This window comes from Mustela erminea, chromosome 19, assembly GCF_009829155.1.
Source record: "Mustela erminea isolate mMusErm1 chromosome 19, mMusErm1.Pri, whole genome shotgun sequence".
NCBI lineage: Eukaryota > Metazoa > Chordata > Mammalia > Carnivora > Mustelidae > Mustela > Mustela erminea.
The window spans coordinates 12,635,090-12,663,021 of NC_045632.1; the positions used below are offsets into that span (position 1 = coordinate 12,635,090).

At 45.7% G+C, this 27,932-nt stretch overlaps 1 protein-coding gene and 1 pseudogene across 1 annotated transcript in view; both read left to right on the top strand.

Annotated features, from left to right (window-relative positions):
• Positions 1 to 22,185, top strand: part of ZNF304 (zinc finger protein 304) — a 30,875-nt gene extending 8,690 nt beyond the window's left edge. Inside the window, exons 4-5 of the mRNA XM_032324639.1 lie at positions 21,161 to 21,326; positions 21,411 to 22,185. Of these exons, the coding sequence (XP_032180530.1) occupies positions 21,161 to 21,326; positions 21,411 to 21,558 (314 nt within the window). The 3' untranslated portion in view covers positions 21,559 to 22,185. The remainder of the gene's footprint in view (positions 1 to 21,160; positions 21,327 to 21,410) is intronic.
• On the top strand, positions 7,647 to 21,167 carry LOC116579418 (annotated as a pseudogene).
• Positions 22,186 to 27,932: the final 5,747 nt, after the last annotated feature.

Below are 27,932 nucleotides of genomic sequence, written 5' to 3' on the forward strand. Positions count from 1 at the left end.
GGTTCTAGCCAAGGAGTGTGATTTACTGGATTATGTAATAAGAGTATGTTTAGATTTGTAAGAAACTTTTTTTTTAAAAGATTTTATTTATTTGAGAGAGAGTGCACAGTGGGGGGAAGGGCAGAGGGAGAAGCAGACCCCCCCCCAACTGAGCAGGAAGCCTGATGTGGTCTTGACTCCAGGACCCTGGCTTCCTGACGTGAGCCGAAGGTAGATGCTTAACCAACTGAGCCACCCTGGTGCCCCTGTAAGAAACTGTCTTGCACAGTGGCAGTACATTTCACATTCCCACCAGCAGTGAATGAGAGTCTCTGTTGCTCCCCATCCACATCAGCATTTGGTTGGTGTCAGTGTTTTGGAATTCGGCCATCGTGATAGGTGTGTAATGGTAGGCCATTGTTGCTTTAATTTGAAATTCCCTAACGGCAAGCGAGTATCATTTTTATATTCATATTTCATATCAAACTGTCTTTTGCAGAGCAGAATTTTAATTTTAGTCAAGTTCAAATCACCCAGTTTTTCTCAAGGATTGTATTTGGTGTTGTATATAAAGCATTGCCAAATCCAAGGTCACCTGCATTTTGTTCAACGTTACCGTCTAGGTGTTCTGTAGTTTTGTGTTTTGCATTTAGGTCTGTTATCCATTTTGAGAAAATATTTGTGCAAGTATAAATTCTATATCTAGATCATATTTTTAAAAAGATTTGGGGCGCCTGGGTGGCTCAGTGGGGTAAAGCCTCTGCCTTCAGCTCAGGTTGTGATCCCAGGGTCCTGGGATCGAGCCTCGTGTCGGGCTCTCTGCTCACCGGGGAGCCTGCTTTCTCCTCTCTCTTGGCCTGCCTCTCTGACCACTTGTAATCTCTGTCTGTCAAATAAATAAATAAAAATCTTAAAAAAAAAAAAAGATTTTATTTATCTGAGAGAATACACAAGCCAGGAGAGGAGCAGAGGAAAAGGGAGAAGCAGACTCTCCGATGAGCAGGGCACCCGATGTGGGGCTCAATCCCAGGACCCTGAGATAATGACCTGTGACAAAGGCAGGTGCTTACCCCTTAATCTACTGAGCCTTCCAGGTGCTCCTAGATCAGGTTTTTTTTTTTTTTTTAAACATGAGGATGTTCACTAGTTAAAGCACCATTTGGTGAAAAAACTGTCTACTGAATTGCCTTTGCTTCTTTGTCAACAGCCAGTTGCCTGTTTCTGCTGATCTGTTCTTAGACTCTGTTCCAGATTTTTCCATCAATTGAAATAATCTTGTGGGCTTTGGTTGGGGGGGATTATATGGTATAACCCATTAGTTGATCTTCAGATGTAAAACTAATCTTGCATTTCCTGGGACAAATCCCACTAGGTCATGATTTATGCTCCTTTGTGTGTGTTGCCAAGTCAGTTTTCTGATACTTTGTTAGTGTATTTTGTATCTGTATTGATGAGAGAGAACAGTTTTGTAGATTTCTTTTTTTTTTTTTTAAGATTTTATTTATTTATTTGACACACACAGAGAGAGAACGCAAGTAGAGAGGCAGGCAGAGAGAGTGGGGGAAGCAAGCTCCCCACTGACCAGAGAGCCCGTTGTAGGGCTCCATCCCGGGACCCTGAGACCATGACCTGAGCGGAAGGCAGGGGCTTAACCCACTGAGCCCCCCAGGCACCCCTGGTTTTGTAGATTTCTTGTGCTGTCTTTGTGTGACTTTGCTATCAGAGGGATCCTGATCTCATAGAAAAAGTTGGGAGGGTTTCCTCCTTTATTTTCTGGAAGGATGGAAGAGTTTTTGAAAGATTAGTGATGGATTTCCTTAAATATTTGCTAGAATTCCTTAGTGAAGGCTCTTGACCTTAGAATTTTCTTGTGGGAAGGCTTTCAATAAATTTTTAGTCAAAATTTGGTTAATGTAGTACTAAGTAGATTTTGTACTTGTGTCAGTTTTGGATAATTGGTGTCCTTTAAGGAATTTTTCCATTTCAACCAAATTGTCCAATTTGGGAAGACAAAGACTTTTTAATATTCCATTTTGATACTTTTATTTTTTTAGGGTGAGTAGTGTCTTTATTCCTGTTTTTGTTAACTTGTTTTCTTTGCCTACCTCACATTTTGTCAATTTTGTTGGTCTTTTTGAAAGAAATAATTTTTAAGTTCATGGTTTTTTTAGTTGCAGCATGATTGGCGTACAATATGTAAGTCTCAAGTGTACAACCAGCTTCAGTATTCGTGTACATGACAGAATGGTCACCACAGTGGTTAGCATACCAGAAATGGTGTTGTTACAGTATTACTGAGCTGCTCTGCCCATGACATCCCTGTGCCTTATTTCACAATGGGAAGATCGTCCCTCTTGGTCCTCTTTGGCTTTTTCATCTACCCCCATCCCCCTTCCCTTGAGCAACCATCCTTCTCTGTATCTGTGAGGCTGTTTCTGTTTCATTTGTTCTTTTTTTTTTTTTTGCATTTTAGCTTCCACACGTAAGTGAAGTCGTACGGTATTTGTCTTTGTGTGATTTATTTCACTTAGCATCATACTGTCTGGGTCCATCCACGTCTCAAATGGCAGTATTTCATTCTTTTTTATAGCTGAGTCATAAACCACTGTGTGTGTGTGTGTGTGTGTGTGTGTGTGTGTGTGTGTGTGTATGGCTAGGTAGATAGATAGTTATATATAGAGAGAACTAAATAGATATGTAACTCCACACACATACCACACCTTTATCCATCTGCTTATCATTGGACATCCCGGTAGCCTCCATGTCGTGGCTGTTGTAATGTTGTGATGACATAGGCGCACATACGGCTTTTTGGATATATGTTTTTGAATGTGTCCTTGGTGCTTCACTTTCTTCAGATAAATGCCTAGAAGTGGGATTTCCAGATCATTTCATATAGTTTCATATGTTTTCCATAGTGGCTGCACTGATTTACATTCCCACCCATGGTACACAACTGTTCCCTTTTCTCCACATCCTTGCTGATACCAACTTCTCATCTTTTTGATAAGGGCTATTCTGACAAGTGTGAGGTGACGCCTCATTATGGTTTGGATTTGGATTTCCCTGACGCTGGTGTTGAACAACTTTTTATGTGCCTGCTGTTCATCTGTGAGTTGTCTTTGGGAAAGATGTTCAGGTCCTCGGCCTTTTTTTTTTTTTTTTTTTTAAGATTTTATTTATTTATTTGACAGAGAGAGATCACAAGTAGGCAGAGAGGCAGGCAGAGAGAGAGAGAGGAGGAAGCAGGCTCCCTGCTGAGCAGAGAGCCGGATGCGGGACTCGATCTCAGGACCCTGAGATCATGACCTGAGCCGAAGGCAGTGGCTTAACCCACTGAGCCACCCAGGCGCCCTCCTCGGCCTATTTTTGAGTAGATTTTTATATTGAATTTCTGAGTTCTTCGTATATTTTTTATGTTAGCCCCTTATCAGATGTGTAATTTTGTGAGTATCTTCTCCCATTCAGTGGGTCACCTTTTCGTTGTTGATCATTTGCTTGCTGTGCAGAAGCTTTTCCGTTGGTGTCCCATTTGTGTTTTCGCTTTTGTTGTCCTTACCTGAGGAGACATCCAAAAACATATACCCAAAAATATACTGCCTGTGTTTTCTTCTGGGAATTTTATACTTCCAGGTCTTATATTTAAGTCTTTAGCTCATTCTGAGTTCAGTTTTGTATTTGGTATAATAAAATGACCCAATTTCACTGTTTTTCGTGTAGCTGTCCAGTTTTCCCAACACTGTTTATTCAATATGGTATCTGCTCTTCATTCTGTAGTCTTGTCTTTTTGTCATAGATTAATTGACCATGTAAGTGTGGGTTTATTTGTGGGATTTCTGTTCTATTACGTTGTTCTGTGTCTGTTGCTGTGTCAGTACCAGACTATTTTGATTACTATAGATATGTAGTATAGTTTGAAATCTGGGAGCCTGGTATCCCAGCTTTGTTCTTCTTCCTTAGGATTCCTTTGACTGTTTGGGGTCCTTTGTGGTTTCATGCAAATTTTAGGATTATTCTGTGACAGATACCATTGGTATTTTGGTAGAGATTGCGTTGAATTTGTAGATTGCCTTGGGTAGTATGGACATTTTAAATGTTAATTTTTCTGGGGCGCTTGGGTGGCTCAGTGGGTTAAAGCCTCTGCCTTCGGCTCAGGTCATGATCCCAGGGTCCTGGGATCGAGCCCTGTATCAGGCTCTCTGCTCTGCTGGGAAGCTTGCTTCCTCCTCCTCTCTCTCTCTCTGCCTGCCTCTCTGCCTACTTGGGGTCTCTGTCTGTCAAATAAATAAATAAAATCTTTTTTAAAAAAATGTTAATTTTTCTAATCCATGAGTGTGGGTTATCTTTCCATTTATTTGTGTTGTCTTTCATTTCTTTCATCATAGTCTTGGTAGTTTTTAGAGGACAGGCTTTTCACCTCGGTTTAATTTATTACTTGATATTTTATTCTTTTTGATGCAGTTGTAAATTGGATTATTTTCTTAATTTTTCTTTCAGATAGTTTGTTATTAGTGTATGCAAATGCAACATATTTCTATATATTGATTATGTATCCTGCAAATTTACTGAATTCATTTATTAGTTCCAGTAGTTTTTGGGTGGAGGTTTTAAGGTTTTATATGTGCAGTCGTCATCTGTGACTAGTGACACTTTTACTTCTTTCCAATTTGCATGCCTCTTGTTTCTTTCTTCTTGTTCATTTGCTGTGGCTAGGACTTCCAATACTGATCTAATTAAAGTGGCAAGACTGGCATCCTTGCTTTGTGCCTGATCTTAGAGCAAAAGCTTTCAGCTCTTCACTGTTAAGTATGATGTTAGCTGTGGGTTTGTCGTATATGGCCTTTATTCTATTGAATTACGTTTCTTCTATATTCACCTTTTTTTAGAGTTTTCGTCATAAATGGATATTGAATTTTGTCACATGCTTTTCCTGCACCCATTGAGATGATCATATAGTTTTTATACCTTATTTTGTTAATGTGGTGTATCATATTGATTGATTGGCTAATGTTGAACCCTCCTTGCATCCCTAGAATAAATCCCGCTTGATCATGGTCTATGATCCTTTTAATGTATTATTGAATTCAGTTTGCTAATATTTTTTTTAAGGATTTTATTTATTTATTTGACAGACAGAGATTACAAGTAGACAGAGAGGCAGTCAGAGAGAGGAGGAAGCAGGCTACCTGCTGAGCAGAGAGCCCGATTCGGGGCTCGATCCTAGGACCCTGGGATCATGACCTGAGCTGAAGGCAGAGGCTTTAACCCACTGAGCCACCCAGGCACCCCCGGTTTGCTAATATCTTGTTGAAGTCTTTTGCATGCGTGATCATCAGGGATACTGGCCTGTAATTGTCTTTCTGGTAGTGCTTTTGTGTGGTTTAGTTACCAAGTTTTGTGTGTGCATGTGTGTTTCTGTTTTCTAATTTCAGTAAGTTTTCTTTTCCTAATCTTTATCATTTTTCTTTCTTATCCTTGGTTTGGTATTAGTTTGGTCTCATTTTCTTTTTTTTTTTTTTTTAACATAGATGTTTAAGTTATTGACATCTGTCTTCATTTTAATAAGCTGTTTAAAGCTGTACATTTACCTCTAATCATTTTGTTTTGCTGTGCCACATTGACTTTTATATTAACATTTTTACTTTTATCAAACTCAACGTCTAAAAATTTTCTCTTGTTTCTCCATTTACACATAGAATCTTTGGTAGTATGTGGTTTAATAAAACCCTATTAAATTTTCAGGGCTGGTATCACAGAGCAGGAGGAATGCTTCTAATCATTCAGTCAGGGGCCCAGGTGTTAAAATTAAGGCTTGAAATAGAGAAAATGTATTTGTTATTTTAAATATATTACATTCTGAGAAAGAGACTGAGCAATGGTGTCAGTTTTGTGTGTGTGTGTGTGTTTAAAGATTTTATTTGAGAGGCAGAGATCACAAGTAGGCAGAGAGGCAGGCAGAGAGAGAGATGTGGAAGCAGGCTCCATGCTGCGCGGAGAGCCCAATGCAGGGCTCCATCCCAGGACCCTGGGATCATGACCTGAACCGAAGGCAGAGGCTTTAACCCACTGAGCCACCCAGGTACCCCATGGTGTCAGTTTTTAATGTAGAAAGAGTATCCCACTCTATCAGGAATTGATTAGGATGACCATCGGTTAATTCATCTTGGTTATTAGGCACTTTTTCCTTCCTCAGAGCACCCTCATTGACCTTGCTTGAGGTGTTTTCTTTGTCTTGGTTTTTGTTTCATAAGATGGCACAATCCTTTTCCCAGTGTTCCTTCTATATACAGTATCTACAGGTATCTTTGTCAGTAAGTGGTTGGTTGGGAAGTGGGCCATTATCTGTTTGACCTGCAGGGACACAATTTAGAGTGGGTCCTGTCCTGTTTTTATTCTGGAGCCCTTTCAAAATGTGCTGCTATGTGCTAGAGTTCCTCTAAAGGGACTGTTTATTATTCTAATTTCTGTAAGTGCTTATTGACCAGTCACAGATCACTTAAGACACAACAGAACAACTTCCTTTTTTCCTTATCTTTCTGGCAACTCTGTAACTATTGTGTGTTCCTCTCCCTACACAGGCCGTTACTGCACGATGTTTTCAGGTATTAAAAATAGTCACATTTTGGGACCAAACCAAGAATGAAGCCAAGGTTGCAGTCTCTGCCTCATTCTCTAACTCCCTAGACTCGGTGACTCTTGCACAGACTTCACTGATCTTAACTCTCCCCCCACTTGTCACAGATATATTTCTCTAGAACGATTTTTGCTTTTTTCCTTGAAAAACATTTTTAATAGCATTCAATATTATCAATTTCACAAGTGTTTTTTCAGAGATAATCTCCACTCTCTGTGCATTCACCGTTGCTGCAGTTACAGATGAAACTATAATCACTAACCAGCAAAGAGATGAGACTATGGCTACTCAACTCTTTTATCTCAGGGATAGGATGTCCTCCTGTTGCACACATGGCCAAGTTGTCAGGAAGGCATACACTGTTAAGGTAGAAGATGGCATGTGAGAAGTCTTTTTTTCAGATAGGTTTCAGAGTTTTAAAGACATGGGACATATCTCAGATATTCAGTAATTAATATTATGTGAATTGAAGTATTGTTCTCTAGGTTGGAACACCAACCTGACCACACAGGAGGAATGTTTTCAGTGGGAATCAGAGGCGCATCCTCACCCTTTCTAACTCCTTCAGGGCCTTCTCAAACCCCTCTTTCAATTTCCCCGCCACAGCCCTGTCTGGAGGCCCTTCCTCCCTTCCACCCCCCTCCCCTCCCCGTCTTCCCTCCCTCCCTATCTAGTTAGTTAGTTAGCTGGTTGGTTAGGGGCAGAGGGAGAGAATCTCAAGCAGATTCTGTATGCTGAGCATGGATCTCCAGGCAAGGCTGGATCTCATGACCCTGAGATCAAGGCCTGAGTTGAAATCAGGAGCCCCACACTTAAAGGACTGAGCCACCCAGTCACCCCTGGAAGTTTTTCTTTTCTTTCTTTTTTTTAGTTTTATTTATTTATTTGACACAGAGAGAGATCGATCTCAAGTAGAGAGGCAGGGGGAGAGAGAGGGGGAAGCAGGCTCCCCGCTGAGCAGAGAGCCCGATATGGGGCTCGATTCTGGGACCCTGGGATCATGACCTGAGCCCAAGGCAGAGGCGTAACCCACTGAGCCACCCAGGAGGCCCTTTGGAAGTTTTTCCTATGAAACTATTGGAGCCTGTAAAAAGGATTCTAAAGGGTCAGTATTCCGGTCTTTGGCAAGCAACAAGATAGCTGAGAGCTACTCGAGGCGGCGAGTAACGTCACGGTGTGCTGTGTCCCTTTCTGTGTGCAGGCTTTTGGAAATACGCTGCGATTCCCGGAACCTGGAAAAAGAGGTCTCGGGAGGTTTCTGTGACGCCTGCCTATCTCCCCTTTAAGAACCAGCAAAGCCCCGCCCCCGGCAGAACCCGGAACTCCATTTCTCAGAGCTCTCCGTACTTCACCGAGCCTTTATCCTCTGGCAGGAATTACCTACGGCCTGCGTCTGCGCAGTGGCGGCGCGGAAACTACATTACCCAGAAGGCCGTGCGGCCGCAGCGGCGGGAACAGCCCCCCTCCCAAGGTGTTCACGCGTGCGCTTCGGGCGGGGGCGGGATTTCCGACAACGCCCCTGTAGTGTCCGGTTCTGCTCTTGTTCTCGGGACCTTTTCTGGTTTAATGCGACCAGAGTCGTGACTGAAGTACACGGAAAGCGCGGGGAGAGGCGTTGTCCTCGTCGCGGAGGCCGCTGCGAGGCTCTCCTGTCTCCGCCCGGTCGCCCGCCGCTCCCCGCCCCACTCTTCCCGCCGGTCGTTGGTGGAGGCTGCGCCGATGAAGCCGGCTCAGGTGGGTGCTGCGACCCCTAGCCCCTCAGCCGCCCGCCCCCCGCCCCGAGCGCTGCAGCCGGATGGAGGGGCGCCCGCACAGCTCCCCGCAGCCGGGCCGGCGGGGTGGGAGCAGAGGGCGCCCCGGCGTACGGTCCCGGCTCCGTCGGTGCGGTGGGGCGTGGCGGGGGAGGGCTCGGCAGGTGCTCCTGAGTCGGGGCCGGGTGGTGGGGGGAGGCGGGCCTCTCGCGGGTGTGGGGAGCGGAGGGCGAGGCGGAGTGCCGCCTGCAGTGGCGGCGTGGGCAGCCGGGTCCGCGGAGGGTCGGAAGGGGCGGGGATGGGGGAGGCCCCTGCGCAGAATCACAAGTTTAAGGCAGGGGAGCGCAGGATGGGGACCGGAGCGGAGACAGCGGAGGAGAGATGAGATCCTGCGTGGAGTCCACAACGGAACCCACGGGGTTTCAGGCCGCATTACACACACCTGTGAGTAGAGGTAGCGAGCGAAGGGCCATGTCCAGGCTTCTTGGCCTGAACATCTAAAGGGTGGAGGGTGGGGAGCGAGCCCAGGGAGCAGGAGGCGGGAGATCCTGAGTTTGGTTTTGGACTGGGCGATGCTGAGATACCGCGGATGGAGATACAGTACTCATACACATGAGTACTTGGAGGTAACAGGCTGGAGGACGAGAGGGGCTGGGCTGTCAGGAAGCGGAGGTTGTACACTGCGGCAGAGCAGGGCCTGAAGGCAAGATCAAGGAGCGAGTCCTAAGGTGGTTATCGCTGATGGGCTCTGTGGTGTCAGGAGGGCTGAGATGGAGCGTGTAGGGGATTCAGCATCCTTAATGCTCCGTGAAGGAGCGTACCTGACATAGAAGGTGTTCTGGCCTGTCCCTAGAAAAGCATGCCTGGAGGCTGTAAGTTTGCTGGCCTGGGTGGGGGTGGGTGTATGGACTCTCAGCCCTGCAGGTCAGTTGATCCCTGTGAGACCAAGGAATAGCCATATTTGGGGAGCAAATGTGTCCCAGACAGGGGCACTGTCTTCTCCTCCACCTCTGAGTGTCAGAGGGAGGAAGGAGAACTTCAGTAAAGGGGTCCTGTGAGCGCCCTTCAGCGGATTACGTAGGAGGTAGGGTTGTTCGCAGAAGGGAAGAGTAGCTGAGCTGCCTGCTCAGACTCTCCCTACAGCTGATTGTGTGTTGTGCGTGAATGTATGAAACATTTATCGGTTAAGACATCAGGTAACCAGTTGTCATCTCTATATGTACACATGAGGAGGCAACTAGAAGTTAATTCCTTCAATAAGGTAAACATGGCAATACTTAATAAAATTGCAAAATTAATTTATCTGTGGTATTTGCCAACCATAGAATGTTATATATCACATCTTCTGAAAAATTTAAAAAGCAGAAATAGTGCAGACCCATGTTTTTAAAACCCTGTCCCTTTATTTGCACTGACAACAGAATTGCTAATCCCACGGATAACAGTGGCTGCCAAATAGTGTGTATTAATCGTGTTTAATACTGTTATCAGCTCTGTGAGGTGGGGACCACCGTTAACCCCATTTTTCAGGAAAGGAATTGAGGCTCAGGAGGCTCAGTCCCTCTGCAGTCACACAGCTGCAGGACGTGCACCGAAGGATATGGCACCGAAGTCAGAGGAGCTGAGAGCTTAGTGATCAGACGGAGGTCACTGTGCTCCAGCGTGGGCAGGGGTGGTCCAGTTCAGTCTGTAGGATCCTATGATGGTTGCACCTTTCTCATGGCCTCCCTCTTCCCACAGGTTCCCATGGCGTTTGCAGAAATGCTTATGGACCCTGTACGGGTGAATGGAGGATGTGACAGACCTTCACGCACCCCAGTTGTCACCCTGATGGTTTTGCTACTCCCATAAAAAGAATGGTGGTATCCTGAGATTGTTCACCTGGACTTCTTCCTCCCTTGGGCCTAAAGTCCCTGTGGTTTCACCAAAGCTCAGGGTTTTGAACTGAGCCCTGGATCCTATGGAGTGTTGTCCATTTCTGGCAGCTGACGGGGTGAGATGTGGAAGGGTGTCCTGAGCACAGGTTCCGGATTGCTCAGGTGATGGGGTGAGAGTTGGAATGCCCAGGGAACTGCAAGGCTCCTGTGTATGGTGGGAATATGGGGTGGGAAGGGGAGTGCTGGGGGTGGAGGCACACAGTTACCAGATCCGCAATCACAACACTGGGTCGTGGGCCTCTGATCTGAAGGAAGTAGGAGCTAGAGAAGGTTTGGAGCAGAAGAGCCTGGTGATACCATCCAGAGCTGAAAGGGCTCTGTCTAGCCGCAGTGTGGATGAGAGGCTAAGTGAAGGTGGGAATAGTGAACTGGTGACACTGCAGGCGAGTCCTGCTGATGGCTGGACAGGGGGTGGTGGCTGGGGAGGTAGAGGACTGGTGCCTTCTGGACAGTTCTTCTGCACAGTTGCCCACGGTTAGTGATGCGGCAAGTGAGGGCGTCTGGGTTGTGAAGTGGGGGTAGTCAGGGACAGCCCCAAGGCCTTTGGGTTTCCCTGGAAGTTTGGATGTTCTGTCAGTTGAGATGGGGAAGTGAGTAGTCACAGGGCTTTTCAGAGGGAATAGGAGGTCAGGTTTTGTCACCGATGTCACAGATGTTCCGGAGACTCCTGAGTAGGGGTACCCAGTCGGCGAGGGACACACAGGTCTGGAGTTTTGGGGAGGCATTCACATTGCAGACAGCCACAGCACAGTGGCCGGAATGTGGACTGAAGTGTCACCGTGCCTCAGTTTTCAGAGAGGGGATCATGAGGTTGTGCAGGTGAGAAGGAGCAGAAGGAGGCCAAGAACTGAATCCTTTTTGGGAGCCTGGGTGGTGGTAGTAGACGTCACAAAGGCAGGCGAGAAACCAGAGTGGGTGACGGGGTTTGCGGGGAGGTGTGCCTCCGAGGGGTGCAGGTGGAGTCTGAAAGGCTCCCGGGGTCAAGGGTAGGAGGTAGGTGTTGAAGCATCTGCACGAAGGCGGTCAGATGTCGGTGAGCTCAGGACAGGGCTCATTATCTCTTCTTGGACTCATCAGCGTTGTGGTGACTCTTGGTCAAACCCGATTGTTTCGTTCGGGCTGGTAGAGGAGTTGAGGTTAAAATGGAACGGCCAGCAGCGTTGCTAGGCCTGCGGTGGGGAGGTCAGTATGCTGGGCTCTGGATGTGGGTCAGGTGAACACAGGCTGTTCGTGACTGCCTGCAGGACAACGTGTGCAGCGACAGTGTAGCTGAGGACCAAGAGTCTGTGCAGTACTGACGTTAGGTTTGGGAGGGCGAGTGTGCCACAGATGGCAGAGCCAGGTGGGGAGAACCACAAAGGGACCCTAGTGGTCTCTGGTTCTAAGGAACTTGGGTTTCTGGGGCAGGATGGGGCCACATTGGCTGTTGATTCCATTTGCAAACGACTTCCCAGACCCCACCCACACAGCGGCGTGCTGGGCAGCCTGCAGAGCAGGCTGGAGGGCCTCAGCACTGAGTGGCTGAAGTGGAGGGGCCAGATCCGTAGCTGCAAGAGCGACACGCGGGCGAACAAGCACAGGAGTGTCTGACCCCAGGTCCTGGGCTGTGGTGCATATGGAGGAGAGATAAGTCCAGCTTTTGTTGTCTGGCAGGCAAGACCTGGGGGACCTGAGCCACATTTACTGATAGAGCAGAGTGCCTCCCCTTCCTGCAGCCCCAGAGCCTAGGTGAGGCTTTCTGTACCCTGCGCCACTTGTTCTCCCGCATTCTGGATGTGGCGATCAGTGGCAGTGTCAGAGAGAGGCCCGGTGCCACCAGACCTTGCATCTCTTCCACATCGGGAAGTTGGGGTGGGGGGCGGTGCTGAAGATCCTGGGGGAGAAGCTGCACCTTGGTTGAACCGTCCCCATTTTGGCAGGGGCTTGTGGTTTTTACAGACGTGGCCATACACTTCTCCCGGGAGGAGTGGGGGCTCCTTGACGAGGCTCAGAGAAGCCTGTACCACAGTGTGATGCTGGAGACCTTGGTACTTTTGTCATCGTTAGGTAAGGCCCTTGCACCCACTGCAGTGTCCTGAGCTGGACGCTGGTTTTCCGTTTCCCAGGGGTAACTCTTTCGTTCCCACCCACATCACAGTCACTGCTTCCCTCCTGGATTCCCAGCACACATTTATGGGAGCCAGGTCTGGGCCCAGTGCACTTCTGCTCCGAGTTTGTCTGAGAAATCCCAGTGGTCTTGCTCATCATCGATCTGGTGTTTGGCTTCATGCCGTCCTCCTCCTCACTGACATTCCTTGGGGCACACCTGTGCCGGCAGTTTCAGCCACTAGTGTGGTCTCTATTTGTACAGACCGCTGGTTCTGCAAGACCCTCCTTTGAAGTTGTTTTGCTTTTAGAATGTGGATGTTGTTTGAAGGATCGCTGTGGGGGCATGCTTTCCACTCCCTTTTCCTGTGTTTCACCTGGGTTGGCCCATTCCAGGTCCCACAGAAGTGCTCATCTTGAAGAAGTGGGGGGGGGCCTGGGTGCCTGACAGCGTGGCCATTACTCCATCAGTGGCAATAGGACATGGCCCTGGGGCTTGGGGGCTGGGGGCTGGGAATGGGTGTGGTATCGGGGCTGCTTCCAGGGACAGTGATCATACCTCATTTCTACCTCCTCTTTCCCATGATCATTTACAAGCCTGCATTTCCCTGTTCCCCTGCTTTTGTGGCTTCCGTCTGTCATCCTTTCCCTTTGGTCCCTTTGCAGTACACTTGACATATGGTCTATCCTGAGGTATTTTGATGGCCGCACATATCTTTAAATACTCTATGAACACCGGCCACTGTGTTGCAGTCACCCATTTCTGCGTAGGACCCAGTCTTGTGTCAGTGCTCAGCGGTCCCCAGCAGCTCCGGCCTTGTTGAAAGTCACCTGCAGAGGAGGAGGTTGGGGAGCCTTTCTCTCCTCCCCACACTTCCTCTCCCTCATGTCCTTCCCAGAGTCAGGGCTCTCCCATCACAGGGGCTTGCCAGGCTGAGCTCCGCACCACAGGGCTTCCTCTCCCTGTCTTGAATGTCACTCTCGCCAGCAAGAACGACTCGGAGACTCACATAGCGGCGAACCTTTTTTTTATTAATCGCTTTTTCTTCTTCCTCCTCTAACCCCGGGCGCATGGGTTTTTATGCAGGCAGTGTTAACCAATCAGAGCATGATCACCAAACATAACCATACATGGCCATGCTGTGTTCATGCAGTGCTCATGCACCTCCTGTGTGAGTGGACCTAAATGAACAGCCAATCATATTCAGTCCCTTACAGCTCTTATAGTAGGCCTCCTGTACTGGCTCCCGACATCTCCCCCTTTTTTATTTATTTATAATGGCTGAGATCGTGCCTGTCTTAGGTTGCCAATCCTCAGCACACATGCTTACCCGTCATCGGGTACTCTCCCTGGTCGAAGAGCCCCTGTCTTAGGTTGCTATGGTGTGGGATCAGTCTTACCCGTCTTTGACTACCGATCTAGCATACTTAGCCATATCTGGGGGGAGGTACCAGCTTCAAGAGCCATCATGGCTTGAACCATGAGGTGTTGTTGTCGTTGATTGCGACAGACACGGCCACACACCCAACGTAACATTAGTACGTTAGCTGTGATTAAGAGAACAGCCATGGCACCAAGTCCGGCCCACTGTTTGAGGAACGAAACAGATTGCTGTAACATTTTTCTTCCACTCACTAACAGGTGCAATAGTTACTTTGGTAGAATTTATGGATATAATTTGAGCTCGTAATTGCCTAGTTAAATTTTGAAATTGACGGTTCCAGGTACCATTAAGCATTCTTCCCAATTGTTGAGACAGATTGGCCGCTACTGACAAGTTATTGTAAGCTACGGGAGTAACACAAAGTCCCGCCATATTATGTATACATCCTGTTGAGATTATAGATTCTAAGACATCTATTTGTTCCTGTACTAGAACAACTCTTTGATTTACAATAAGGATCCCAGCATGCAAATGTCCGTTAATTTGTTCTTGCGTAGCCAATGCTTCAGCGACCATTCCTGTGACATTGAGCGCAGCTGCTGTCTGTACTGACGTTGTCAACGCTACTGCAGCAGCAGTGGCGGCGGTGGCAGATGCTGCAATAGCCGCAATGATGGCCGCTGTTATCCCAAAATCTCTTTTATGCCGTAGCAACACAGGCAAGTTATCGGAGTTCACTTGCACCGGCATAGGGATGTATGTCGGTATCTTGGCTATTACTGCCGAGTCTCCCACCGTGGCGTTCCAACATTCTGATAGCAGACAATTCTGGGACTCACAAGAGAGACTAGATGACGTCATCCACAGGATCCATGGGCTCCATGGCCACCAATCTCGTGAGCCTCTCTGGCACCCAGATGGGTGATGGCGCATCCTGTGGGAAAACACAAAGAGATCCTCGGTGCCATCGAAGCACCGGGTCTGGGCCTTTCCATAGGCCCGTAAGTATATCTTTCCATTTTACCATTGCTTGCGTTTGCTTTTGTTGCCCCCAGTGTCGCTCTGCTGCAGAGAGACCATCTTGATCTAGCATTAAAAAATTTAAAATAAAATTTACAAGGTTTGTGAGGTTATTAGGTGTTGAGTAGCTCTCCCCTATTCCCCCTTTTTAAATTTTTTGTAGGGTAGTTTTCCATGTTAGGTGTGCTCGTTCTACAATTCCTTGACCTTGGGGATTATATGGTATGCCAGTGCTGTGTTGGATATTATAGCATGCTAGAAAATTTTTAAAGGTATTTGAGGTATAGGCCGGGGCATTATCTGTTTTCAGACTTTTAGGTATTCCCCAGCACGCAAAGCTGCGTAGGCAGTGGCTCATTACATTTTTTGCATTTTCACCCCTTAAAGGGGTAGCCATGATGATTCCGGAGCAAGTATCGATGGTAAGGTGTAAGTATTGTTGTTGACCAAACGAGGGCACATGAGTTACATCCATTTGCCAAAGATGGTTGGGCATAAGGCCTTTAGGGTTTACACCCAAGGAAGGCGTCGGAAGATGAACACAACAGTTGCCACAGCTTTTTACAATGTCACGGGCCTCTGCTCTTGATATATTGAATCTTGTTTTTAGCGTTAATGAATTCACATGCCATTTCCTGTGATAATCTTTTGCTTCTTCTATTGCTCCACAGAATTCAAACCTTGCATTATTATCAGCTATTCTATTTCCAGATGCTACTGGTCCAGGTAGCTCAGAATGAGCCCTTACATGCCCAATATAAAAGGGGGCTGGCCTTGCCAGCACCGTTTCTTGGAGGTTTTTTAGTAGGGAGGCGATAGGTGATTGGCTTGCTGAAAAAATTGCTGTCTCTATCTGCCTAACGGCTAGTACTGCATACTTACTATCTGAATATATATTGATGTTTTGATTGTGAAACCTTTGTAGAACCAGCATAATGATTAATAGTTCTGTTCGCTGTGCCGATTCACCTGGTACTACCGCTGTTATGACTTTTCCCTCAACCACATAAGCGCCTGTTCCTTTCTTACTGGCATCAGTGAATATAGTGACGGCATTGGCCAAGGGCTCTGATTTGCAAATTTTTGGCCAGATAAGATGTGTATCTTTACAGAACTCAATCAATGGATGTGATGGATAATGATTGTCAAACGGTATAGGATAGGATGTCACCAGGATGGACCATTCATCTATAGTGTTCACAAGGGTGGATAGCTGGCTCTTGTCATAGGGGGCATGAGTCGGGTAGCTTCCCGAGTACTCGTATGCCAGTCTTGATAACTTTGCCTGCCGTTATTGCCACAGCAACGGGATAAGGGGTGATGATTCGGGTAAGACTATTATGTAAATACACCCACTGAAGAGGCCCACCTTGCCATAGTACTCCTGTGGGCGAACCTGGGGATGGTACAACAACTGCATAAATTGGTTTGTCTAGATCGCACCTATCTGCTGTAGTCGAAGCCAATCTTTCCTCAACCAATTGTAGTGCCTTTATAGCCTCGGGCGTGAACTCCCGTGGAGAGTCTAATTTGGAGTCTCCTGGCAAAATATCAAATAATGGTTTTAATTCTGCATTTGTCAGTTTCAGATAGGGACGGATCCAATTGATACCCCCTAGGAGTTTTTGGAAATCATTTAAGGTCTTTAAATGATCTCTGCGAATTTGAACCTTTTGAGGCTTTACTGTGGAGTCAGTGAGTTGTAGGCCCAGATAGTCCTTTAAATTTGCTGTTTGTATTTTCTCAGGAGCAACAGTTAGCCCCCACATCGCTAACTGTTGCTGTAGAAAGGTGAATGCTGAGGTGAGAACCGATGTATTGCTATGACAGATTAGAATATCATCCATATAATGGTAGCAGCAAACATCTGGGAACTTATTCCGTACTGGCAAAAGAGCCTTGCCCACATAGAGCTGACACATAGTGGGACTATTAGCCATACCCTGAGGGAGCACTGTCCATTCATACCGTTGGTCAGGCTCGGAATGATTAACAGCTGGCAAGGTAAAAGCAAACCTCTTCATGTCGTCCGGATGGATCGGGATAGAGAAAAAGCAATCTTTAATATCTATAACAATAGAAGGCCAATCTCTGGGCAGGGCAGTAACAACGGGGAGGCCTAACTGAACAGGCCCCATTACTTGCATCTGATCATTTATCTGTCTCAGATCATGTAATAATCTCCATTTGCCTGACTTTTTCTTTATCACAAATATAGGGGTGTTCCATGGGGATCTTGATTCACGTAAATGCCCTGCCTCAACTTGCTCTCTAACTAATTGTCTAGCAGCCATCAGTTTTTCTGTAGTTAATGGCCACTGAGGCACCCACCGTGGACTACTTTCCTTCCAATCTATTTTTATTGCCTCAGTGGCCTCTGGGAAAAACCCTGACCTCCCATGGGTGTTGGGTTAGGGGTCCCTTGTCCCTTGGGCCCGAGACCTCGGCCTGGAACATATCCCATGGCTTTCATCATGTTTCTTGCATTTTCACTATAATGATTCTCAGTAGTTAATACTATATTCATTTGCTCTAACACATCTCGTCCCCAAAGGCTTACAGGGAGAGAACAAACATATGGCTGAAAGACTCCTTTATGACCCTCATCATCTTCCCAATCTAAAGATGCTGCGCTGACATCTGGGCTGTGAGCAACTCCTAGTCCTCTTAATGTTTGATTGGCCTTGACAAGGGGCCATTGTTTTGGCCAATCAGCTAAATTTATAATACTTTTGTCTGCCCCTGTATCTAACAGCCCCCAGAAGGATTTTCCTCTTATTTTTAAGACTGTCATGGGCCTGTTGCTCATATCCATAGTCAGACACATCAAATCATTTCCTGTTGATCCAAGCCCTCCATCTCGCAACCTTCCTGTAGACCTATATCTGTCATGGTGGCTGGGCAGGATTAGGAGTTGAGCAATCCTATCCCCAGGGTTGATAATGGTGATGCCTCTTGGAGAGGAAACTAAAATTTTTACTTCCCCTGAAAAATCTGGGTCAATAACCCCTGGGTGGATAAGGAGACCTCTAAGAGTGGTGGAACTTCTACCCAGAAGTAATCCCACAGTGCCCTCTGGTGGGCCCCCATGGAAATCCGAGGGCACCGCCTGCACACCCATTTCAGGGGCTAAGACCATTCGGGTGGTGGCATGCAGGTCAAGTCCTGCTGAGCCTGTGGTGGCTCTTCTGGGTCCGTAGGGGGAAACATCTGTCTCGCCTTCTGCGGCAGCGTCATGACCACCCCGTACATTTGGTTTGGGCCCCGGGGGGAAAGGCCCTGCTTCCTGTTTTTTGAATTCCCCCAATTATTTGGTGGCAGACGATTTCCGTCCATATCAGTGACTGAGCGGCAATCGCTAGCCCAGTGATTCCCCTTTCTACATCTGGGGCATAGCTGTGGTTTCGGTCCTCCATAACTTTTATTTGGATGCGCCTCTTCCGCCTTCACAAATTGGACTGGTTGACTCTGTCTTCCTCCTCGCGCCTGGCTGTTGCGCTGTGGGCAGTCCTTTTTCATATGACCTTCTTGCCCACATAAGAAACACCCTTTGGTCCTAGCCCCATTTGCACCTTGCAACGCTTGTGCAAAAGCAGCAGCCATGTCCTGGCCCTGAACTAGAGGTCCTGTGATACCCCTGCAGACCTTGATATACGCTGACAAGTCTTTCGCTTTCCAGGGTCTAATGGCTTCTTGACACCATTTATTGGCATTTTCAAAAGCCAATTGTTTAACTAGGGGCATAGCCTGGTCTACGTCCCCAAACATCCTACCAGCTGTTTGCATCAACCTGTCCACAAAATCTGCATAGGGCTCATTCGGCCCTTGTAGCACTTTGGATAACTGTCCTTGCAAATCTCCAGCACCCCTTAACGTCTTCCACGCCCTCAAAGCTGCGGTTGCTATCTGATGATATACCCCTGGCGGATAATTACTTTGTGCCTGTGACCCAAAATATTGTCCCGCACCTGTTAACATGTCTAGGTTCCACTGTGGGTTACCTGCTGCTGCATTTCTTCGCGCCGTGTCCTGGCAATTATCCTGATTCTGAATCTTCCATTCTAAATATTGCCCACCAGATAAAACTACTCTAGCCAAGTTACTCCAGTCTTCAGGAGTGAGGTAAAGGCTACCTAGCGTTTCAACCAAAGAAACCGTAAAAGCAGCCTGAGGCCCATAGGACATAACTGCTTCCTTCAGCTGCTTTACGAGTTTAAAGTCTAGGGGCTGATGATATCTTTGCTGATGTTGATCTTCCATGACAGGGAAAAACCCTTTTTCTGGCCCTAATACTTCTCTCCAATTCTGTGTGGTGCAGCTCGCACAATAGCAGGCCTTGGTGCAGCAAGGTTTATACGGAGCAGGCCCCTCATAAGGTGGCGCTGTTGGGGCTGGGCGCGTGGGCATAGGATCTAAGTTATCTACCACTTCCGTCTTTGTTTGTAACTGCGCCATAGCTCCTTCTTCCGCTTTTAATTTCAGCTGCGCCATAACTTCCCCCTGCATTTTGAGCTGCGCCATAGCCTTCTTTAGCTCTTCCTCCTTTTTTGCAAGCTCCTTTTGCATCTTGCTCACCTTTTGGCTTTTGGGCGATTTCCCTCCTCTGCTCCTTTCATCATCGCTCGAGCTAGATCCCTCACTGTCTGAGTGTCCGTTTGAGCTTTCAGTCTCAGAGCTAGTGTCCTTCAAGGAGCCTTTACAAGATTCCTCTTTCACTTTTTCTAAGATCTCCCCTCCCAGTTGCACCGCCTGGCGTATGGGCTCTCACGGGGATTGCAAACAAACTTTCACTAAAGACCAAGCGGCCAGGGTTCCCGGCGTAGTGTGCGGATCGCATCTAAGGTCTTCTCCTAAATGCTCTCACTGAGGGATGTTTAATATCCCTTCCTCCAAAAACCAGGGAGCCGTTTGTCCCACTTCTCTCAAAAACAAACGAGCTGTTTTATTTTTTAAAGGTGTACCAATTGCTTTAAGGATATCAGAAAGCGGCCCCAGCATTTTATATGTGGCCATCTCGTTTCCCATACCGGAAAGCTTTCTACGCTCGTCCTCGACTTGAGGAACTTTCCCTGTCACTAGACAGAAATAGGTGCACTCTTTACCTGATCGTCACCGACTCCGTGCGTCTCTCACGATGGGATTCCCGGGTTTCGGCACCACTTGTCGCTCTCGCCAGCAAGAACGACTCGGAGACTCACGTAGCGGCGAACCTTTTTTTTATTAATCGCTTTTTCTTCTTCCTCCTCTAACCCCGGGCGCATGGGTTTTTATGCAGGCAGTGTTAACCAATCAGAGCATGATCACCAAACATAACCATACATGGCCATGCTGTGTTCATGCAGTGCTCATGCACCTCCCGCGTGAGTGGACCTAAATGAACAGCCAATCATATTCAGTCCCTTACAGCTCTTATAGTAGGCCTCCTGTACTGGCTCCCGACACTTGAATCCTCCTAGCCTGTCAGTCCTGTGGCCTCAGTGGGGCCACCTCCTGCCACTGAAGTCAGCGGGCACTTTCCCAGCATTTCTCTGCTTACAGGTTGCTGGCACGGAGCCCAGGACGAGGCGGCCCCTTTGGAGCAAGGTGATTCTGTAGGAGGGTCACAGGTCAGGACTCCAAAGCCAGGCCCACCCACCCAGAAGTCCCAGCCTTGGGAGCGGTATAGCTTGCTCTGGAAGGACTTTTTGCGCTGGGCTGAGCGTGATGGAACACGCCCTGAGCGAGGCCCGCAAACTTGTGGGGGAAAGCATTTGCAGCACCAAAAGCAACAAATTAGAAACTTTCCAGAAGCGGTGAGGGGAGGCCTCCGTTTGTGAAGAACTGCAGAGGTCACGTGACAGAGACAAGCTTTATACGCAGGGATAGTGGGAACGCCATCCCAGCCAGCTCAGGCCTTCTCCAGCCACAGGTTCCTCATGTTATATGAAAGCCATACTGGGACACAGGAGGTGGAGAGGCCTTTCTGAATGAGCAGAATTATTGTAAGTGCACCCCGTGTGGGAAAACCTTTAGCCGTAAACATATATTTGTGGACCGTGAGAAAAGCCCCAGCAGAGGAAAGCTTTATGAGTACCGGGAGTGTGGGAGGGCCTTCCTCCGAAAGTCCCACCCCCGTCAGCACCTGAAGGGCTATGACGAAGATCGGCTTTATGAGAACCCAGAATGTGGAAGATTCTTCACACAGATAACCTGGCCTCGGTGACCACCAGAGTATTCACAGCAGTCCAACCAATGTGGGAAGGGTTTCCTTAGACTTTCCCAACTTGTTGGTCACCAGAAAATCCACACGGGAGAAAGACCTTATGGTTGTAGTGAATGTGGAAAATTTTTTAGGAATCGCTCCACGCTCGTTAGACATCGGAGAGTTCACACATGAGTGCAGTGAATGTGGGAAAGTTTTCACCCGCAAGCATAAACTTGCTGAGCACCAGAAAATCCACAGCGGCGAAAAGCCTTATGAGTGCAGTGAATGCGGGAAAGCCTTCAGCCGCAAAGACAAAGTCGTTGAACACCAGAAAATCCACACTGGAGAGAGGCCTTATAAGTGCGGTGAGTGTGGAAAAGCCTTCAGCCGCAAACATAAACTTGCCGAACACCAGAAAATCCACACTGGAGTGAGGGCTTTTGAGTGGAGAGAATGTGGGAAATTCTTTATGGACAGCTCCTCACTCATTATTCATCAGAGAGTTCACACTGGAGAAAGGCCTTATGAGTGCGACCAATGTGGGAAATTCTTTAGGTACCGCTTCACACTCATTCGACACTAGAGAATGCACACTGGAGAAAGGCCTGATGAGTGCAGCAACGGAGGAAGGCCTTCAGTTGCAGCTCCACTCTCACTGGATGTCAGGCAGATCACAGTGGAGAAAGGCCTTCTTACTGTAGCAGGTGTGGGAAGTTTCTGTGCTACGACTCCAGTCTCACTGCACAACGGAGAGTTCACACGGATTTGAGAGTCCTTACGAGAACTGCGAATGTGGGGACATCTTCACTCACAGCTCTGGCCTCGTTAAACACTGTCAAGTTTGCAGCAGCGGAAAAATGCCTTAAGAGTGCGGTGGATGTGGGAGAGTCTAGCGATTTATGTCATTTTACACTAATTTGCATTTCTTTAATTTTTCTATATAATTGGAATCCTACAGACTACTTTTGCACAGCTGCTTTTCATTCAATTTTTGTATAAATGGACTCCTAAAGTGTATCCTCGTACAGCTAATTTGAGATTTATCCCTGTTGTGTCCATTCTTTTTTATCACTGAGTGGTCTTCCATTGGCTGTGTTATGACACAGTGTGTTTATCTTGCTGACCTACTACCAGAACGGATGTTATACATAAATACCTGAGAAGGGGGTGTCGCTCACAGCTGAATAATTAACTTTTAAGAATTGGCCAAATTGGGGCGCCTGGGTGGCTCAGTGGGTTAAGCCGCTGCCTTCTGCTCAGGTCATGATCTCAGGGTCCTGGGATCGAGTCCCACATCCGGCTCTCTGCTCAGCGGAGGGCCTGCTTCCCTTCCTCTCTCTCTGTGATCTCTTCCCTTCCTCTCTCCTACTGTGATCTCTCTCTGTCAAATAAATAAATAAAATCTTTAAAAAAAAAAAAAAAAAGAATTGGCCAAATTGGTTTCCAGTGTGAATGTGCCATTTTATACTCCCACCAGCGTTCCATTTGGAACACCTCTTTGTCAACAATAGGTATAGTCTGTCTTTTTTAAGTTAAAATAAGTGTATCATAGTCTTAACCTGCAATTCTATAATAATTTGTGGTACTATTTTTTTAAGGTTTTATTTATTTATTTGACAGAGGTCACAAGCAGGCAGAGGCAGGCAGAGAGAGAGGAGGAAGCAGGCTCCCTGCTGAGTAGAGAGCCCTATGTGGGGCTCGATCCCAGGACCCTGAGATCATGACCTGAGCCAAAGGCAGAGGCTTAACCCCCTGAGCCACCCAGGTGCCCCACGTGATACTATTTTTTATGTGCTTTATTGCTCTTTTGGCAAAGTGTCCAAATTTATTAACTTCTTTATTATCTAATTATTTCAGTAGACAGTTAATTTCAAACAATTTTAGATTTAAAGCAGAATTACTAAGATAGTACAGGAAGTTCTCATTTACCCCATACCCAGTTTTCCCGACCGTTAACATGTTATATCGATACATTTTATGCAATTGATAAATGAATATTCATACATTATTAGTAACAGGAGTCATGCTTGATTGAGATTTACTTAGTTTTTACCAAAATCCATTTTCTGTTCCGGGGTTCCTTCTAGGATATCACATTGCATTTAGTCCCCATATCTTCTTAGGTTCCTCATGGTTGTGACAGTTTCCTTGTTTTTAGTAACCTTGACAGTTTGGGGTTTTTTTAAGATTTATTTTACGGTGCCTGGGTGGCTCAGTTGGTTAAGCACCTGCCTTTAGCTCAGGTCATGATTCCAGAGTCCTCAGGTCAAGTCCAGTATCAGGCTCCCTGCTCATTGGGAAACCTGCTTCTCACTCTACCCCTCCCCTCTGCTCATGATCTCTCTCCTGTTCTCTTTCTGTCTCAAATAAATAATCAAAGTTAAATTAAAGAAAAAAAGAAGGGACGCCTGAGTGGCTCAGTTGGTTAACTGACTGCCTTTAGCTCAGGTCATGATCCTAGAGTCCCGGGATTGAGTCCTGCATTGGGCTCCAGGGAGTCTGCTTCTCCCTCTGACCCTCTCCCCTCATGCTTTCTCTCTCTCTCTCAAGTAAATAAATAAAATCTTTAAAAAAAAAAAGATATATTTTAGAGAGAGAGTGGGGGGAGGGGCAGCTAGAGAGGTAGAGAGAGCATCCCAAACAGATTCCACACTGAGTGTGAAGCCCAGCGGGGGCTCAGTCCTACAACCCTGAGATGACCACCTGAGCAGAAATCAGGAATCACACGCTCAGCCTATTGCGCCACCCAGGTGACAGTTTTTTATTAATGTGATAAAATATATATAACATAAAATTTATCCTTTTAGCCATTTTTCAGTGATCTTAAGTACATTAAATGATCTTAAGTACATTCACAATATTGTGTTACCATCTCCACTATTGCTAGAACTTGTCATCATTCCAAGGAGGAACTCTGCCCAGTAAACAATCCCCATTCCTCACCTCATCTCCAGCCTTTGTAATCTGTATTATACTTTCCACTTCCTTGATTTTCTTACTCTAGGTGCATCATGTCAGTGAAATCCTACAATATTTGTCCTTTTGTGTCTGGCTCATTTAAGCACATTTGCAAGGTTCATTAATGTAATAATATACATGAGACTTCCTTTCTAAGACTGAACAATATTTCATTGCATATATTTGCAACTTTTGATTTTCCACTCATCTGTTGATAGACATGAATCGTTCCCCTCTTTTGGCCTCTTTTGGCGTTTGCCAGAAATCCTCTGGCAGAAATGCTCTGAGCATTGATGTGCAAATATCTCAGTCCCTACATTCACCTTTGGGGAGGGTGGATATGTAAAGAGTTGGCATTGTTCTGGGAAATAAGGATCATATGGTGATTCAAAATTTTCAGGATCCATTGAAGTGTTAGCACCAAAATTTTAAGCTTAAATATTTTCTTATGTCCAGTGTCCTTATATTATTCTTGTTTGTCGTTTGCTCTGCTTCCCAAACTTTAGCTTCTATCAGAATCCCATGAACACAGACTGCTGGGTTCCATCCCCAAAGGTTCTCATTGAGTCAGAAGTAGGAGAATTCACATTTCTTTTCTTTTTTCTTTTTTTAGATTTGATTTATTTATTTGCCAAAGAGAGGGAGCACAAGCATGGGGAGCAGCAGGCAGAGGGAGAAGCAGGCTCCCCCCCCCCCCCAAGCAAGGACTCCATCATGACCTGAGCTAAAGCAGACACTTAAATGACTGAGCCACCCAGGCGTCCCTGAGAATTCACTTTTCTTTTTTTTAAATATTTTATTTATTTATTTGACAGAGAGAGAGATCACAAGTAGGCAGAGAGGCAGGCACGGGGGGGGGGGGGTGCAGGCTTCCCACCAGGCAGAGAGCCTGATGTAGGGCTCGATCCCAGGACCCTGAGATTGTGACCTGAGTCAAAGGCAGAGGCTTAACCCAGCAAGCTACCCAGGTGCCCCAAGAATTCACATTTCTAACAAGTTCCCGGTTGGTGGTGGTACTGTGCACCGTGTGAGGACTGCTGTCTCACTCTATTTTGAAAATATTGCACATATTCTATATATTTTCCCTATTTCCATATATACTCTTCCATAGTCTTTTCATGGCATTGTTTGATTCCTTCAGGATTTACAACTAGGAAAGAAGTTGGTATCTTTCTTAAATATAAATCTTCACAAAATAGCAAAGCAAAATTGCAACTGCCCCTCAGAACAATGTGTTACTTAAACTATAACCCCTGGAGGTACGAGGATACACTTTAGGAGTCAATTTATAACTAGTTACCAAGCACATTTAGATATGTCCTTAAGAAAAACATATACTGGCAACACGTCTTTGGGGAGAAGGACGATATACAACCGTGAAGCTGGGCAGCTGGGGATGCCTGGCCCGCCCAGGGCGGAACACCGCCTGTTTCAGGGAAACCTAGAGAGCACGGGTCAGCTCAGGGTGGAACGAAATACCACCTGCTTCCCTTTTCCGCTGTCGCTCCTTTGTCTTCCCAGAAGCGCCGTTGTTAGTTAGATGAGTCCTTTGACTGTGCTTGGTTAACTATAAACTTTATCCTTCTCCTCACTTTTCCACAAGACATGTGACTAATAATGTGTGACCTTCATCGGTTCTTCTGTTGGCTATTGTTTCTATAAAAGTGAGACTGTGGAGTTGCTCCAGACAGCAGTCTTTTCGACTGTTGTCCCCTGCTCCCAATCTCTTGCAGATGACTTATTTGTGCATAATTCTTCTCCTGTTCGCTGACTGGAAGCGGCGCAAAATCACCATGAAGCAGTTGCAATGATTCCCTTGGGTTATTTTCCAGTCCAGTTCTTGTCTAGATATTTCCTAGCATGTAATCTTGTATAAGAATATATTTTATAGTAAGGCTAAACTACATTTTTAGGGATTCATGTTAAAGTTCAAAAGTAGAGAAATTAATTTACTTACGGACTTGCCCCCCTCCCAGGCAGTCAGATCCTTCTCAGTGGTGTGGTGAGATGTCACTGACTTTGCTGCTTTTTTGACACTTACCTTCATGTGTAATTTCCTCTGATCTCACCTATTAATGGGTTCTACTGCAGCAAGTAACTTACCTTCTGGACATAAAATAATACAGCAAAATTTGGCTGCTGTGAATAATTACACAAAACTATAAATTGTCTCATGGGATTTGAGGGATTTCATTGGTACCCTCCATTTGGCTATAATGTTGTAATAAAAAACACCAACAAAAAAGTTTTAGTACTCCCAAAATGAGCAAGACTGCATTATGTGTTAGAGCTGTATGAATGTATAAACAACAAAAGTACTTTTAAGTGTAGGCAATAACTGAGCAAAGAATAAGAAAGTGAAATTTAAAGTAAGTCACTCAAATTTAAGTTCAGCTGCATATGAAGTGATTGCCAATAAAACTTTATGAACCATCTGCCTTTAAACAAATGTCCACCAAGGCATTGTTTTAGAATTTTCTCTTTTTACTCGAATACTTTTTTATAGTGTTTTCAAGGTATACTTTTGCATTGTAAAATTTCTTTTTTTTTTTTTAAAGATTTTATTTATTTATTTGACAGAGATCACAAGTAGGCAGAGAGGCAGGCAGAGAGAGGAGGAAGCAGGCTCCCCGCTGAGCAGAGAGCCCGATGTGGGGCTCAATCCCAGGATGTTGGGATCATGACCTGAGCCGAAGGCAGAGGCTTTAACCCACTGAGCCACCCAGGCGCCCCGCATCGTAAAATTTCTTAGAAACATTTTAAATAATCATTTTTATAGTGATAAAAATAATATAAAATGTATTATTTTAATCACTTTTAAGTATTTGGTTCTGTTGCATATTAGAATTATCCAGAAAAACAGCACTAAACTGGTGTATGTCTGTACATATACATCTGTATAGAGAGAGATTTATTTTAAAAAGATTGGGTGACACTATTATGTCGGCTAAGCAAGTCCAGAATCTTCAGGGTAACCTGGCAGACTGGAGACTCAGGGAAGAATTTCAGTGCAAACCCAAAGCAGTCATAGACAAAATTCCTTCTAAACTTATGCAAGTTACTGCTTGTCTATTAATTCCTTTCAGTGGATGAAGCCTACCCTCATTACAGGAGGGTAATCTGCTGATTGAAATGTTAATTCAAAAAGCACTTGAAAGAAACATCCAGAATAATATCTGACCAAATATGTGGTTGCCATGGTCTAGCCTAGTAGACCCACAAAATCAACCATCACATGTGGTATTAAGTACGTCGCAGTCCATCTTCAGAACTTTTTTAGTTTCCCCAACTGAAATGTTTTTGTATCATTAAACACAATCTTCCCAGCCTCACTCCCCCCAGGCCCACGAAAACCACCATTCTACTTTGTATCTCTATTGTCTATGAATTTGACTACTCTAAGAACCTCATATAGGAGAAATCGTACGTTTGTCCTTCTGTCACTTATTTCATTTAGCATAATAGCTTCATTTTGGACATTTTGACTACGAATGTATTGTACAGAAAAATCTTGAATTAAAGCTTATCACTTCTTCATTTTTTATGAGCTATTTTTCTAGACTTGTATCACCCGGGTTTGATCAAAATTTATAGCTCGGTCCCATTGTTGTTCTAAAGTGGTCTGTTTTTTTCTTGTCAGTTTGCAAGATTTTCTTTATTCTGTGATAAAGTGCTTTATTTTAATGTGACTAGTTAATGGATTATTCTAAGTATTAGTCTCACTAAATTTTCCTCATTCATAGGTTCTATGCTCATGTACCTTATTAAAAAAAAAGTTTTAGATTTTTTAAAGCATCCTCTGAAATGAATTTACAGCATTTTAATTCATAGCTAGTTGTATCCATTATGTTATTCATCCCAATCCCATGTACTCTTTCACATGTTTTGTATTTTATAGTTATTTTGAGTTGAAATCCTCATTACTTATATGACTCTAATGTTGTTCTTTCTAGTTTTTAATAAAACATATGCATGCTTTATAACTGTTTTACTCAAACT